General features: G+C 33.7%; 1 protein-coding gene across 2 annotated transcripts in view; it reads left to right on the top strand.

The window, feature by feature from the left end:
• The window catches only part of SNX29 (sorting nexin 29), a 130,489-nt gene that overhangs the window by 61,457 nt on the left and 52,878 nt on the right, over positions 1 to 16,154 (top strand). For both annotated transcript variants that reach the window (XM_032983686.2, XM_042798743.1), the window contains exons 17-18: positions 2,300 to 2,355; positions 3,377 to 3,458. In XM_032983686.2, the coding sequence (XP_032839577.1) occupies positions 2,300 to 2,355; positions 3,377 to 3,458 (138 nt within the window). The remainder of the gene's footprint in view (positions 1 to 2,299; positions 2,356 to 3,376; positions 3,459 to 16,154) is intronic.

A 16,154-nucleotide genomic window follows, 5' to 3' on the forward strand; every position in this document is an offset into this window, starting at 1 on the left:
CAAAAACATTACTCGAGGTGAAATATAATATATATTAGCTTATAAGAAATAACAGCTAATAACACATCTGTCAAGAACACCCTGGTATTTTTGTTTCTCTTTAGCAAAATTGAATATACAGTAGATATATTCAGAGAATAAAATTGTTTTCTACCAACTTTGGCTTAGGCTTTTTGTGTTAAAAAATTTGGTTGAAATTTGAAAATGAACAGGGAGGAAACAGGAGTCAAAAATGTTCCAAATATTTGTCCATCTTGTGAGGGAGGCGTATTTTGGTAGTTTTTGTTCATATGGTTGTGTGCTATTGTTCCTTACATTTTTTGTTTGCACTGGAAGCATTCATGCCTTTTTTATCATAACATTTATGTAAAGTGGCTGATGACAGTTCTGTGTGCATTAATGAAGTAGGATTTCGTCTATAATTTTCAAGCCTTTTAGATGGAAACAATCACATTATTGTGTTAAGAGATGACAAATGATAAATCACATGCATATTATATTTGTACTTTCTTACTCGGAGATTTTGGGCTGTATGTCCCAGCTCAGAGGTTTTGTTTTTAACCATGTATCTCCATATCCTAATCTAGCAGTTAGATATTGATAGATATTGGGAGAAAACTTAATTCCTAGAACTTTTTAAGAAGTGGAAATAGTACTGTATTTTCAAGGGCTAGCTAAATGCTAGTCGTTAGTTGTTACTGTCCAAAATTAAACTGTGAATTGAATATAGTCCTAAAGACTTACGCAGTAGAACTTTCAGAGGTGGTAAAGTGTGTAACTGCCAGAAATTGTAGGATATGAATATTTGATCCCCCTTTGACTTCTTTGAGAATATCAGCCCCGTTCTTAACATTTTATTATTAAAACAGTATATAATTTACAGTTTGTAATAAAAATAGTTTCCATGATTCTTCACTGTCTTCTCTTTTCCTTTTAATGCTGATAATCAATTTTAATGGCTATAATTTACAAATTAGTTGTTCACAGTGATCTTTCCAAATTTCTAGTCTTTGGGTTTCAGAAATTCTGCAACAATCAAAGGAATATTAATACAAAAAGTATGTGCTCTCAAGGGTATGAGGAAGTACATTGATTTAATATCTCCATCACTGTGATTTACATTACAATGAACAACACTTAAATTACCACTACAAAGTCAGAAACCAGTCTGTTTCAAGATAGGTGTGCAAACAGTGGAACTCATTAATGTCGTCCTTTTTCTTATTTCTGAAGTCCACACTGAGGTTTTTCTGCAAAACTTCTACTTAAGTTAATTAAAATAACTGTATGTATCTGGTGGTAGGTTTTTGCTGAACCATATCTCTTTAATCTTGGGAAGGCGAAATTCAGTTTTGTCTTGTGTACTGGGTGGTCTTGAGCTAATCTCTCAAAACATCTTGGAACTGGATTTTCTTTAGTCCCCTCTGAAATAATACATTGATTTGTAATAAAAATATCTATTGGTTTACAACAAGCAATAATATATATTTAAGTTTCTTAGGCAGCAAATATTCTGAAAAACAGTAATGTGCATGCAACATACATTACAGAGCTATACCAAACCAAACCAATATTTAACTAACGTAGAAGGTGTCTGTGGAAGTTCACAACTTTTAGCTGTTTTTTTTCATCAAAACACATGAATTATTCTGTCTTATGATTTACATCTTACAGTATTTAAAAGAGAGAAGATATACTTTAGCTAGGTTTAAAGTAAGGTAAAAAGCTATTGCTGCTTCAGTTCTAAACACTTTCAACCTTGTTTTCTTACAACTGCTGCTTCTTTTGATTCTGCAGCTGTTAGTCCGTCATTGCCATCTTTATGAACTTTTGTAGCTGTATAATATTTTGTAAGAACACAGCTAAAATAAAATGGTCATGTTTCTTAATGGAATGTTGGTTGTAAAAGAGCGATCACTTAGTTTTATATGCTTCATCTTTTCCCATAAATTGTTTATGCACACAATATACTTTGTTTTTGCATACTTTGCTTATAAAGGCTTAATTGTGATGCTTTTCTCTGGGTTTTCTATACCTTTCAAAATTACAAGCTATAACAAGCCCCAGTTTGTTTCTTTACAAAACTATAGCAAATTCTAACATGAAGAACTTGCAAGGGTGATATGTTCACAATCCTGTTGCATGATAGTTTAATTTTCATTTATTGTTTCCCAGTAATAGTTCTTATTGGCATTTAAAATATTCAGTGGTGAATTGTAATTTCCTTATAATATTATGCTTTCTTAGTAGAAAGCATAATAACTGTCGTGTGGGAATTATTTCTGTTTTGTAAATATAGGTCCCTGGAGATTTGAGTCAAACATCTGAAGATCAGAGTTTGTCAGATTTTGAAGTGTAAGTTTCATAATATACGTATTTTCCTCTTCGTACTGTCTTTGTGGGAAAGAAGAATAAGCAAACAGATTCAGTAATTTGCTTTTTGTATATTATTTCCTATACCTGAATTCTCAGCTGTGGTATTCCACTGTTAAAAAGTATGGAGCGCTGCACAGTCTATGCGCTGGTGTCATTTTTAATAATGTTGAATGCAAGGAGTTTAGATTTATGGAGATTCTCTTGGAGTGCTCTATCAGTGCACTAGGTCTTGGTATTCTAACGAAGGACCAGAAAGTTCCTGTTTTCTGTTGCTTGGATTTGGTAGATGCTATTCATAATGTGATGGACTTTCTCATTTTTACAGAATAGTTCCTAATTAATGCATACAAATAGTACTACAAAGAACCCCACAAACAACCCAGCTGATCACCCCAGATCATTCTAGAGTGTTGTTATTTGGAGTTTTGCCTTTATTAATCAGACTAATGAATCTAGCTTTTTGTGGATAAGGGTGTGAAAATGTAGCAGATGTCTTTGAATCATAGAAATTTGGAGATGAATTGCAAAGAGTGGATGAAAATGGATTCTCCGTAGCTGTGTAGTGCTCTTCTGTTATTTAATGAACTCAGTGTTGTGCTGAGTTCTGTGGACCAAAACGTAGTTTGTTGAAATGAATAGTTTTTGTTTCATGTGTATAATGAAATGTTGTCAAATGCACGCTATTAAAAAAAAAAAAAAAAACAACAAAAAAACAAAAACCAAACAAACAAAAAACAACAAAAAAAAAAACCAAACCCCAAAAGACCTGCAAAGGGAATTATTTCAGTGCTTTTTCAGTTATGTAAATTTTAGGGAACACTTAGATACAGCATGTATAAAAGGTTCAGGCAGAATTGTAATTTTTCTGATACTCCATTTGAAATGTTAAATTGCTTTGTTGATCACTTTGATCATTATCTAAATCACTGGAGGTAGTTGCTGTGCAATTCTTATACATAAATATGATTCCTTATTTTAAATTTTTCTCTCTCCTCCTCAGATCAAATCGTGCTCTTATTAATGTTTGGATTCCCTCAGTCTTTCTGCGTGGAAAAGCTGCTAATGCATTCCATGTTTATCAGGTAAGTGATACATCTTAACACAGATTTTGTGTAAAAGTTTCTGACTGAAATGGCACATTTTAATAATTTGAAGATCTCAGTATAATTTATTTAGAGATCAGTTACTGAACAGCAGCAGTAACTTCATATATATTCATCCATAAGACTGTGTTGATTATCCAAACAGCATATTTTGAGGGTTGACTTTTAATAGTTTAATACTTTCTAAAAGTGTGCTAATAAGATGACCGCATTGGCCAGGGAATACAACAATTCAGTATTAATCAGTAACACCTTCTTCAATATACATGTACATATCCTATATCAATTTTAGGGATATCAATGACCAGGAATGTTGCTTGACAGACAGACAAATGTGGCTTACTGTAGTATCTCACTCAAAAACATTTTGAATGGTGCAACAAACCTTCACCATGTGTCATTGGGCATTTTCATAGTGTGTTCTGCTTCAGCCTGGTCTGAATTTAGGGGTTTGCGTTCTAGCCTTGCCTTGTAGTTGGAAGCATTGAAGTAATATACTGTTGATTGATTCCTGGATTCTCAGCTTCAGAAAAATTATACCCTCCATGGGTAGAATGTCATGGCAAACTTTAAACACTTGTTAATATGCTGTTCCAGGCTGTTTGTACTTCTTTATTTGTGGATTACTAGCAGCTGCAAAATTTTTCCATTTTTGTTCTAGCCACATGTACTTAAGTCTGAACAAGATTTTTTAAGCTTTTTAACATTCCTCTCACTCTGATGATTTTTGTAGAATTTTGAATCATTTATGAAGAGTTGACAGATAGTTGAAAAATACAGGAAAATGCCCACCTTTTGGCCAGTAAAAGATAATGAAAATTAAGACTTTAGCTAATGGAAAGAAAAGCTAACAATACTGAACAGTTAGTAATTCGATCAAAATCATTACATAATCAATTTCAGGTGCACAATTGTTTGTGGAAACCTAAGTTGTTGACAAGTGTGATTATTTTTGTCTTTCTGGCTCTCACGTATTCCTCCAATCTGCAGTCCCTGGCTACACGTTCTCAGACCCAGATACCAGTTCTAAATTCTTAGAAGCATCAATATCTACAAGTGTCTTACTCTAATGATGTTGCAGTTGTGTGACCACTACAGGAGCTCTGGTTTCTCCTGCTTATTTCCTAGGTTGCTCTGTTTTATTCTTTTCATCCTGCTTTGTCAGTTCTTAGGTTTCTCTTATTCCTATCACCATGCACCATTTGCTTTCCACCCCTTCCACTATTTCCTCACCAGGTTGGTCAGCCTGTTGGCAAAGGTGATCTTGTCCCACTCTGTCAGGTGGATTTCATCTCTCCCAGCAGTCCTTGATCATTAGAGACTGTCCCATGATCATAAAAGCCAAATCTGTCAGTGGTACCTGCTGTGCAACCAGGTACTGATGCACAGGATCCACCTGCTCCTATGCAAGCCTTTTCCCCTACTGGCAGGACCAAGACAACCAGCAGGGCCCCTGTGCACTTCATTCTTGTCCCCAGCACTGTTTTGTTGTCCTTGATTTGGTAGTAGTCTTCTCTGGAATTAATGTTGCTGCCTGTGTGGATGAGCAGTGAAAGGTAGTATTAAGGGGTACCTATCATGTACTATTAAAAGAACTTTGAATTTTAAAAGTTCAGTCTTTCCTCAAGCATTTTTATATCTAGACTGTTGATCAAGCAAAAGCTGGAATTTGAGGTACCCCCAAATTTTCTCTGTGTTTTGTTTGGTTTTTTTCTCCTGAAGTTGCATAGAAATTTTGAATTTCTGGCAGATAACTATAAAATAAGACAATTCCAGAAACATACCTAGTATCTGAACAATGAGGTCTTTTGTGTTTGCAGAAATATGGCACTTGATTTTCTACATTCTCTGACTTTATCCTTTTTTCCTTTTTTTGAGCCATATCTGCAGTACAGATTGAAATGAAGGCACCTAGTGAATATGTCTTTAATTTTAAATTCATTTCTGACTGTTTAGGCTTGGCACACTTCTAAATGATGGTGAGAAATTACATGTAACAGTACTGTCTGCACAGCATTAATTTTGTGTCTTCTTAATGTTACTGATATCTGCTGTTACGTGAAAGGCAGGAGAGGGGGAATATGACCCAATAGTTGATCTTATCTTTTCCAGTTACTCAGGAAAGCTTATGTGGATGCAATGAACACAATTCCATGTTTCTTTTATATTTATGTGAAAAGTAAACATAATTTCTAATTATCAAATTGTGGGCATGAATTGTTGCAGTGAGAGACTTACTGCAAAGAAAAACATTCTAAAATCTTTTATATGTAAGTTGTGAATAAGAAGTAAAATTAAACTATGGCTTTCTCAGGTGTCTTTCGCTCACACAGGTTTTCCTCCAAATTTGCTTCGTTAGTGAGACGTAGAAACAAAAAAATTGTTGTGACTGCTTATAGATGGGCAGAGAGTTTAGCTACAGGCAGCTCTTTAGTAAAACGAGATACTGTGATAGATGAAAGAATGGGAGGAAAATTGTCTTTGTGTACTATTAACGGTTCGTAAGTTCAATAGTAACATTATTACTGCATAGGGAGGCTATTTTGTTTAAAAAAAAGAAAAAAAATGCTGACAGTTTGGAGGTCCCGAGTGCTTAAGTGGCCAGAAAAAAATAAGAGGAAATGAAAGAAAATCACATAAGCATATATCTGTTTGAAAAAGGATCATTGAGAATTTGTGTGTATTGCAAATAGCTCAATTTTTGTCAACAATTTTAATTTCATTATTGCTTTTTCAGTTGCATTCTTTTTGGTTGAATAGGGAGAAAGAATCCTTTTTATTACTAAACTTACTTTTATATTTTGAGTTTTGTTACTGTTGTTTCTGGTTCATGTCTTATTAGTAACAATTTATTTAGAAGGTTGCTCTCTAATATGCCAAATCTATCTTCTTTTTTAAGTAATAAACTGCTTTTCATTAAGGTATATTAGAACTAGATGTAAAAACATTAATTTGTTGAAGAATTTAATTTATTTTTTTATTTGACTTGTAACTTGAAATCAAACTTAGTTACTAAAGAGTTGAATACTTTTCCTGCTGTTTGACTGTACATGACTATACAACTATCATCATGAAAGCCTGGAAAGTAAGCAGAATTTATATATACTATAGATGTTCTGCACATTCTTTTTCTATAGGAAAAATATTGAGATAAACTAAGCTTCCCAATATATCAGAGGTTCAGGCCTTTATCCAAAATCTGCTGAGGTGTGTAAAGCGTTAAATGTTGCTTTTAGTTTGCTTTGGTTAAGGGCCTAACTACAGTGATTTGAACAAAATTTAGTTTTTTTTTATTGTGCTCTTGCACCTTATTTCTATTTATCATTGTCATGGCATTTTAGAAAATATGTTCTGCTGGTACAGAGTGGGTTTTAATGGACTTCATCCATTACTCATCATCAATGGAAAACAAAGAACTTATAGTTGAAGGCTAAGCTTCTTGAGAAAAGGAAAAAAGCAAGCAAGATATTGTTGCATAATTCTGAAAGACTGAAAATTCTATATTTACATAAAGACAATTTTCAGAATTTTAAGGTCTTTGTCTACAATAGATACTCATAATATTGGGCATCCATAGTGTGAAAAATTCTGTTTATTGGTTTATGTGTTTGAAAAATGTACAAGTTCTTCTGAATATGCTCTATTCATTATCTATTCACACTAGTGATTTACTGGACAAATGTAATGTGGAAAGTTAGAAGTGTCTATTTAGAATAGACACAGACTGTCTGTAGTTTGCCTTTAATTACAGAACAGAATAGAATATCACAGCATTCCTCTGGTGAACAGTTGTGTATTTGCTCAACTTTGTCTCTTAATATTTAAAAAATAAAGGCAAGCAAGAATTACCTGTAGAGGTGACCTAAAACTTCTAGAATTCTTATTAAACCTCGATCTGGGTACTTGCTGAGATCCTTTCTTATGGAAGAATACATTAATGACATTTCTACCAGTTTTTTATCTCCGTAACAGGAGTATGACTGGGAAGTGTATCTGTCTAGCAAATAACTTTGTTTTCTGACACTGTGCATGTGAAAAAAAGAAGTTTTCCTAAACAGACATACACTGTATTTCATAGCATTATGATGAAACACTTGAAGTGATTGCCACATCTCTGATCAAATATGTAGTCATGTGCTTGCTGATTATACGTTCTGCATTTTATATCTACTGGGAAAGCATTAATTTATAAAACTTCAAAATAGTGTAAATAACAGCACTGTGCATCTATCTTGTTAAATCTCTGCCAAAACATGTGTTCCTGATTACAGAGAATTTGATTCAATGTTGAAATTGTGGAAGAGGATATTTACCAGGCTACCAGTATGTAATGAACAGACAAGGACTGGGAGTGACAATTAGGATAAATGATTGAGCTCATTTCTGAGAGTCCTTTTATTCATAATAGACATTATTATTGCAGCTTTATCATTTTTTCCCTCCAATGTCAGAAAATAACATGCATGTGTAACTCTTTGTATCAGCTACGTGAGATATATCAATGTGAGATGTATCAGCTACAAGAGGTATATCAATGTAAAGGGAAGTAGGAATATTGCAGAATGTTGGTATTATTGAGGTCATTACTAACATCTTTTGGAGTTCAGATTTCTTTGTGAATACTTGAGTAACCATAACTTGAGATGTTAAAGCTTACTCTTGGTTGTGCTGGTTAATTCTGAGAAAAAGATGTCAAACAAACTTTGGAGACAGCTAAAGTGTGCCAGTTGGAACAGGCAAAGTTTGAAACTTTGGGTTTGGTAAGCATCGTTTTTAGATATGCTAAATACTTATGAGTGTACTTAAAGCTAATTGGAAATCAGCCTTAAGATGTTTAGCCTACCTGAAAATTAGATTGTATGCATAATACTGTTAAGGTAAGATGTTGCTGCAAATGTAAGATGTTACAAAAGGGCATGGACCTTGACTGTTGCTTTTCCAAACTCAGTTCACGTAAATATACTTCTAATATGGCTAGATTTCTTCTGCATCTTCTATTACTAGAAAGCTGAAGAGATTGTCCTCTTCTCCCTTCCTGTTATGAGCCACCTCGTTAACCTTTCCCAATGTGAAAATGTGTATCACTGGATCACTTCTCTTGATGGAGAGAGGACAGCAGTGTGCCAGTGGAGACTTGCTATGTCACATGTACTGTTGATGCATTTTAGAATTGTTGTGCTCCTGTCTTTTTTTGGTCATAAATGCATATTTTCTAGCAGAAAATAAACTACTGCATATGTATCATGTGCCTTGGAAATGACCAAAAGAGAGTGGACAGAATTGCAGAGAACCTCACATAGTTTGGAAGATTATGAACCTATCAGTCCCACTGTATCTGTCATCTTTTTCCCTGGATTTATAAATGTTTCTTAAGAATGTAAGAATTAGGAGAAATAAATTTGAGCAGTTGTGCCTCTTCGAAATCAATGCCAATTTTGCATTTTTGCTTTGTAAACCAGGAAAAGAAATGAATGACATGTTAATTTGCATATCAGGAGGGCCTGACCTCAACAGGATAAGAATAGACTCCAGCAGGAGTTTTGTTATAGTGCTTGCTTTTTATTTCTTTTTATTTATTTTTTTTTTAATTTATTGTAGATTTGTAATGCTGTTTTGAAGGGCATTTCAAAACATTTCTTTTTGTGTCATGTTAATATTTTGGTATGTTTCAGATGTCGTGTTCAAAATCAGTACATCTTCCATCCTTAAAAAACCCCAGGTGCTGTTCTTATCATTTGTATGATGGAGTTTCCAGCTCCAGCATACATGTCACATAGTTTCAACCATAAAATAGTTTCTTTAATTTCTGTGAAGGGTTAAGGATTCTAGACAAGCTTAGAAGTAAGGTTGTGGTCTCTGAAAGCAAGCAACATTTTATAATAAATTCTATTCGATGTGGAAATTTTAATCAGACCTCTGTATTTGTAGAGTTACACTGCACTCTTGCAGTAACGTTTAACTAGCAGAATTTACTGGTTATGAATCTTAAGAATTTAAAAACAAGGTGTAGAAATATAGCCAAATTTTATGCTTAATTTGAATGACTGAGTTTAAGGGGACAGTTGTGAGCAGCAGATCAATCAGTGCTCACAACACTATCTAATACTGCCTTAAAAATTAACAGAGCCATAGACTTATATCGTTCAATTGTGGATGTTACAACAATTAGAAGGTATATAAATTTTAGTGAAAAAAAAACTGTTTGGAATTGGACATACATTTAAGTGCAGTAATTCAGTTCAATTTTAAAATATTTTTTCACTTGTTTTCTGAAATACCACCATTTCACAAGAACTTTCAGATGACTGCAATAAATAAATGGTGACTACAATATATAAAGGCAAAAAAAAAATGTTGTGGTACAGGGCTTTTAAGATTAAATAGCCATTTAGGGCTTTGCTTTCTCTTACACTGTGAAACGTATTCTGAGGACAAAGATCCCTACTGAGAATAAGTGGCTGTAAGGGTTGGGGAGTTCAGTGTTGTCATTCCCTAGGGTTATCATATGGGACTTTTTCTGATAGAAAGATGGGAAGACTTTATGTTTCTAGATGGGCTACTAAGCCATGATGTAGAAGCTAATGTTCCATTTGGTTTCCAGTTATAGAGGGTGTAAAGGAGGGTATGGAGGCTTCAGAGAGGTGAAAATCTAGTATTTTGCTTCATGAATTAAAAAGATGTTGGAAATGTAAAGGGTTTGAATTCATCAGGATTTGGCTAGGTTTTTGGAATAAAGGGAGTTTTCACAGGAGGGATGATTTTAAATGCAGGTCTCGGTTACTGACACTTGAAGATCATAAAATCTAAAAACTGAAAAGTGGAGGAAAATGTAAAGAAGAGCAGCTGTTTGGGATGGGAATAGGAATTTAAGTAAACTAAAATTAATTTAACTTCTATTGTATAAGGAACAACAAAATCAAAAATTCACTACTGTAATATTTAACTATAAAAAAAGAGAATGAGGAGAAAAATTAGGAAGCTGGTTAAAAAGAACCTGAAAGGGACAGCCAAGATGGTTGCAGGCATAATGGAGACTATTTAAACACTTGGATATTGGTCAAAGGAAATGCATAACCTATTTAAAGGAAAGAGAGAGAGGAAATACAAGGAAAAGATGGCTAGGCAGCAGAATAAGGAAAGTTATTAGAAGTAAATAAATACATTTTAAAAAATTAAAGAGTTCAAGTTATCTCCAAAGAAAAATAGAGAAACATACACATTCCAGAGGAAAAAGTAGAAATAGTGTTACAGGCCTCTTACAACTTCCAAAAGGCATAAAATGTAGTGGTTTCTTCTGTACGTGTCAGGAAGAGGCCAGCTGCTAAAGCCAGTGGGACAAATACTCGAGCTGAAGAAGGTCACAGATTGACAGAAAAATGCATACTTTAAAATCTCTGCTCACCATGGAGTTGTTATGGGGTATTCCCATTCTGGATTATGCCTTGTGGAGAATTAGCCGATTGTCTATTTAAATACCAGTAGAAGATTTTATTGAACAAATAAAGAATAAATCTCCACATGCAGTTCACTAGAAATTCAGAAGTGAAATAGCTGGAAACTGACTGATAAAGTGTTTCTGGCTTGGATACCAGAAGATTTTAAAGTAGCTAATCTGACACAATTTTTAAGAGGGTTTAGGGGGAGATCCAAGTTGTTAGAAAACATTAGGAAAGGAATAGAAAACCAGAAAACTCCATTATGTTCTGTATAATTTCTGATGTATCTGTGTGCAGTTCTAGTTTTCTCCAAAGAATATATCAGAACTGAAAAGAGTACAAGTGAAAAATGAAGCTTTTTCATTTGAGAAGCACATTAGAAATTCTCAGCCTGCAAGAAAGACAACCGAGAGGGGAATACAGTAGCAATCTTTAAAATCGTGAAAGACACGGAGAAATTTTTAACTGTTTCAAAATGCAAAATGGAGCATTCATTGAAACTACTAACTTGCAGTTTCAGAACAAGTACATGACTGTTTTTTTCCACAACATATAATTGAGGTGCAAGACATCTTGCCACAGAGCTCATGAATACTTGAAAGTTTACATGGATTTAGAAAACAATTGGAGCTAACTAATTGAAGAAAAATCAATCCAAAACCAAAGATGTGATTATTTTTTTTCTTTTCTGGTCAGGAAACCCCTGGATAGCAATATTTTGTAAGATTGGCAACTTCACTGGATAAATATTACTATACTTTTTGTTCATATTCAAGTGTACTGATCACCAAAGAATTTTCTGAACTGTTTAAATCAGTATGCCTTGCAGTAACAGTATAGTGGAAGAAACTTGGAGATCATGGTGTAGGATTAACTAAACATGAGTTACCCTTTTAGTGCTATCCTATGAATGACTAATGTAGTTCTAAAATGAAAATAATAGGTATGATTGGGAAATCTCTTTCCTTCCACTAGTGTTTATCTTCTATGCATGGCAAGTTCATTCTAATAGTTTCAGAAGCATGTCTTTCTTCATACTTGCTCAGCTTTGTTTTCCTTCAGGTGTATATCTTGACTACTGTCTTGCCATGCATGAGTTCTAACGGATTACTAGTATAAACATCCTGTTTTCTGTAGTTAAGTAGTTGCTTTCTGATGACTGCTGTTTGTGATCTGTGCAGTTTGATGCCCATCTTTTTTGTGAGGCAGATGTTGCTCAGGCAGCCTATCATTAGAAAATAATGTCTGGTCTTGTGTATTCACAGGGATAAAGACAGAATCCAGATCAGAATAAAAAAATTTTTTTTGCATTTACATTTTACCTCTAGATGGTGGTAGTTGCAGTTTCTTTAGTGACTGTGGAGTAACATGACTATTGTAATAATGTTGGTTTATCATATTTCTCAACTATAGAGTACCTTGTTATTTTCTACATATGTAAGGATTCCACTTTCCTGTGAAGGGTACAGCAAATGCCATTAGTCATGCCTTTTGTTGCTATAATTACCAATGACTGACATTTAAGGTAATGAAACTGAAATTTTCTGATTCTTAAAGTGATATCAATACTTAAATGGCTACTTGCAGATCTGCTTTGTTTGCAGAGCAGTAAACATTTTAGATTATACCGAATAAGATTAAAGATAAGCATGCTAATCAGACACCACTGTTGCTATTTTCATATGAATAGGACCCCCCCTGAAATTATAATCAGTAAACATTTTTTTCTTACGTTTTTATTCCTTTGACTGTTTTTAGTCTTACTATTTAACTGATATATTTTCTCATAATATTTCTTTTTATATTACTTTAAACAACGTTCTATTTTTCCTTTCTTCTTCCTCTCTGAAGGAAAAGCAATATATCTTCATTTAAAGGGGCTATTCCCAGTACCTCAATGTTTCTGCTTAAACAAAGGGAAGAATTTTGACAGAAATGCAACACAGAGGAGAACAGTATCTGATAAAGAATTTTTGAGGGGGAGAGTGTCCAGAAAATTCTGTGGGTGAGAGATGAAACAGTGGAAGCACAGACTGGAATCTGCCAGATGTGAAAACTGACCTTTAATTTATACATGAGCCACCATAGCCTTAGTATTCTATCAAAGATAGAAGACTTAAAAATGGAAGACAATGGATTAAGAGTTAAAATAGTTGAAAAGTAGGCAAAAATTTGCAAAAATTAAACCCAAAGTTGGATTTCATTTCCGTGATATATGAAGAATTGGGTTACTTTAGCAGCTGAAAGACTAAGCAGGCAAAAAGAAGAAAGAAATAGTCTTCTTATCATATTGCATCTCAGAGCAAGTAGAGAAGAAAATGGCCAAGAATGATTGGGAGACTTTGAGAGAAAGATACAGCTTACAGCATTCTGAGAGTGGTTTGAGGGTGCATAAGCCAAAAAGGTTGTGCTAGAGAATAACATAAAAGGTCAAAAAGAAATTGATGACAAAGTGGCATGACTTCGTTTCAATGAAAACTCCTTGCTGTTGATGACCAAGGTTATGGGGCAGGATCTTAGACCATAATAATTGAAATTTCAGGGTGAGCTAAAATACATAGGCCCTTCAGCGCTGTTATCATTGGTAATTGCATCACCTACAGAGTTTGAAATCAAATGGTTCGTAATCTCCAAGATACTTATATCACTTCGACAGACAATTCTATTTATGCAATAACATTTTTTAGTGTAACAAAGACACGGACCTGCTCAAGTGGGTCCAGAGGAGGCCACAAAGATGATCAGGGGCTGGAGCACCTCCCCTATGAGGACAGGCTGAGAGAGTTAGGGGTGTTCAACCTGGAGAAGAGAAGGCTCCAGGGAGACCTTAGAGTGGCCTAAGGATGTGTCAGAGAAACATAAGTGGGTAATGTAGAAACATTTTTAAATAGCTAGGATGGAGTGAGTATTCAAAGATGAGATCAGTCCTTGGAGACTTTTATAATTATATATTTTTCTAAAGAAAACCATAATACAATTTAACACATTGATGTGCTTATAGAAATGTTAATCTGGATGCAAAAAATACAAGGAAAATAAAAGTAGAATTTCAGTTTTCATATTATTTTATACCTGATAGAGAAAGATGATCTATATCCAATAAATATCTAGAATAAATAATAGTTATCTTATTTACAAACTGATTGGTGAAATATCCTCCTTTCAGAGCACCCAAAATACTCTATTTGGAGAAAAACCCAGCAGTTCTGTCATTTTCCATATATTCTCTTCTACAGAAGCTTCTTTCACTGCAGTGGTTGTCATGCATTGCAATGACTGTATCAGTTCAAATTTCTTGTTTATGAAATGGTGTTAATTACTTTTAGATATTATAGGTGATATTTCACTGTCAAAATGAGCTAAGTATGTTATTGAGAGAAATCTTCTGTGCTGATTTGATTTGTATTAAAAATAAAAAAGATACTGATTCCATCCAGCAAAAACGTAGGCATGCTGCTTTTGTTCTTTGGTGTCCAGTCACTTTATTGCTGTTTTGGTGAACAGAAACAGAACTGTGACTACAGAAACACAGTGAACATAATTCTGCTTGTATGTAATTGAGTGCAGTGGTCTAAAATGCATGACATTTTCTGTTTAGTAAAACAATATGGTGTGTATTTAAGGTTCATGCTTTGATGTGCATTCTCACGTATATTTAACCCTGTATTGTTCATTTTTATGGACTAAATATCAAAAGCTTGAAGATTTAGTATAACAAAACATAGTATTTGTAGTCTTTGTGCAAGTAGATAAATTGGTCTTATTGATATAAAAGCTTGTTCACTTTAATTCCTGTTATGTCTCTCTATGTAGAAAGGCATACAAAAAGCTGCTCCTATCACAGCTGAAAAGTTTCATTGTTCCGCTTGTTTTTCATTATGCAGAAATTCTTAAATTGGATAATTTTCAAAGAGGGAACTTATATAAGAGGGACATAAATGCAGTCCTGCAGCTGTGTCAAAATATAACTTGAATTTGTATTCATTTCTCACACTTCAAAGGTAACTTTGGAGAATCCAGCTTGAATTTATATTCTAAAAAGAATCCCATTGTCCTGAAGTAAAGAAATGTAACTGGTTCTTCCTTTTTTGCTATATACTTGCCCTTTGAATTCATACCTTTACTTCTTCTATATGTTTTGAGTGCATAAATAATTTTGACAGAAGCTTCTTAGGTAGATTGATATACCTCACTCCTCTCAGAAAGTACACTATGAAATAGGAAGAACAGGTAGTTCCAATCCCCTGAAAAAAATGATTTCTTAAATGGTAAATTTTGATAAAAATATTTTTAATTTAGTGTTCCTGAATAATTAAGATGTACATTAAAGTTCAGTTAGTTTTAAGAATTTTTAAAACTTTATTATCATCGTAAACCAGTATTTGAGAAACAGAACAAGTGGTAGTTACAGAAGCTCATCTGAGTACATGTCTGCTTATCTGGTTAAAATGAATGCATTTTCTTCTTTCCATAGAAAGACTACTCAGTCATTTTTCTTAGATTACATTAGCAATACTCTACAAAAGTACTGGCAGTTTTGTTTTATGGAAATATGATGGGTTATAAGATTTGTTTAACCAAATGATAACTTAATAATTATTTGGGATTTCTTGCAATGAATATTCTAGGCTTCTATGTCTATAACACCAAACTCAATAAACATAGAGAATCAGTAGATAAATTTTATTGATGTTAGCAAGTTTTGCTTTATAATTCAGAGCACTGAAATTGTTTCTTAGTTTCTTCTCTCCTTTTTGTCATAAAGAAATTTAACAGACATTCTTAAACAAGTGGGTTTTGGGTTGGTTTGTTTTTTGGTTGGTTGGGGTTTTTTTATATGGGAAACTTACAGCGGAAGCAATGAAAGCAATAAACTGTGTTAGGTAGTTGAGGAGAACTTTTAATGCAGATGGAATTTTGTCTCCTCTTACTACTTCCAGCTCTCCATCAGTAATTCTGAACTGGACTTTTAGAAGTCCGTGTCTTGTGCTTGATGTTCCTTCTCTGTAGCTGTATCAGAAGAGGATGTCTTCTTGTGCTGTTTAATACATTACTTTTTATAAGACTAAAAAAGAAATTATCTTTACTGTTAAGATTGGTAAAAGATACTGTGGATCACAGTAAGATTAAAGTATTTTAGAAGGTAATTCTAGTAGTTTAGATAATGAGTGTTGCAGTTTGGACCTGGCATACAATTATGATTGTTTTATGATTATATAATACAATATATAATTATTTA

The sequence above is a fragment of the Tyto alba genome, unplaced genomic scaffold (genome assembly GCF_018691265.1).
Source record: "Tyto alba isolate M040663 unplaced genomic scaffold, T.alba_DEE_v4.0 Super-Scaffold_28, whole genome shotgun sequence".
Taxonomy (NCBI): domain Eukaryota; kingdom Metazoa; phylum Chordata; class Aves; order Strigiformes; family Tytonidae; genus Tyto; species Tyto alba.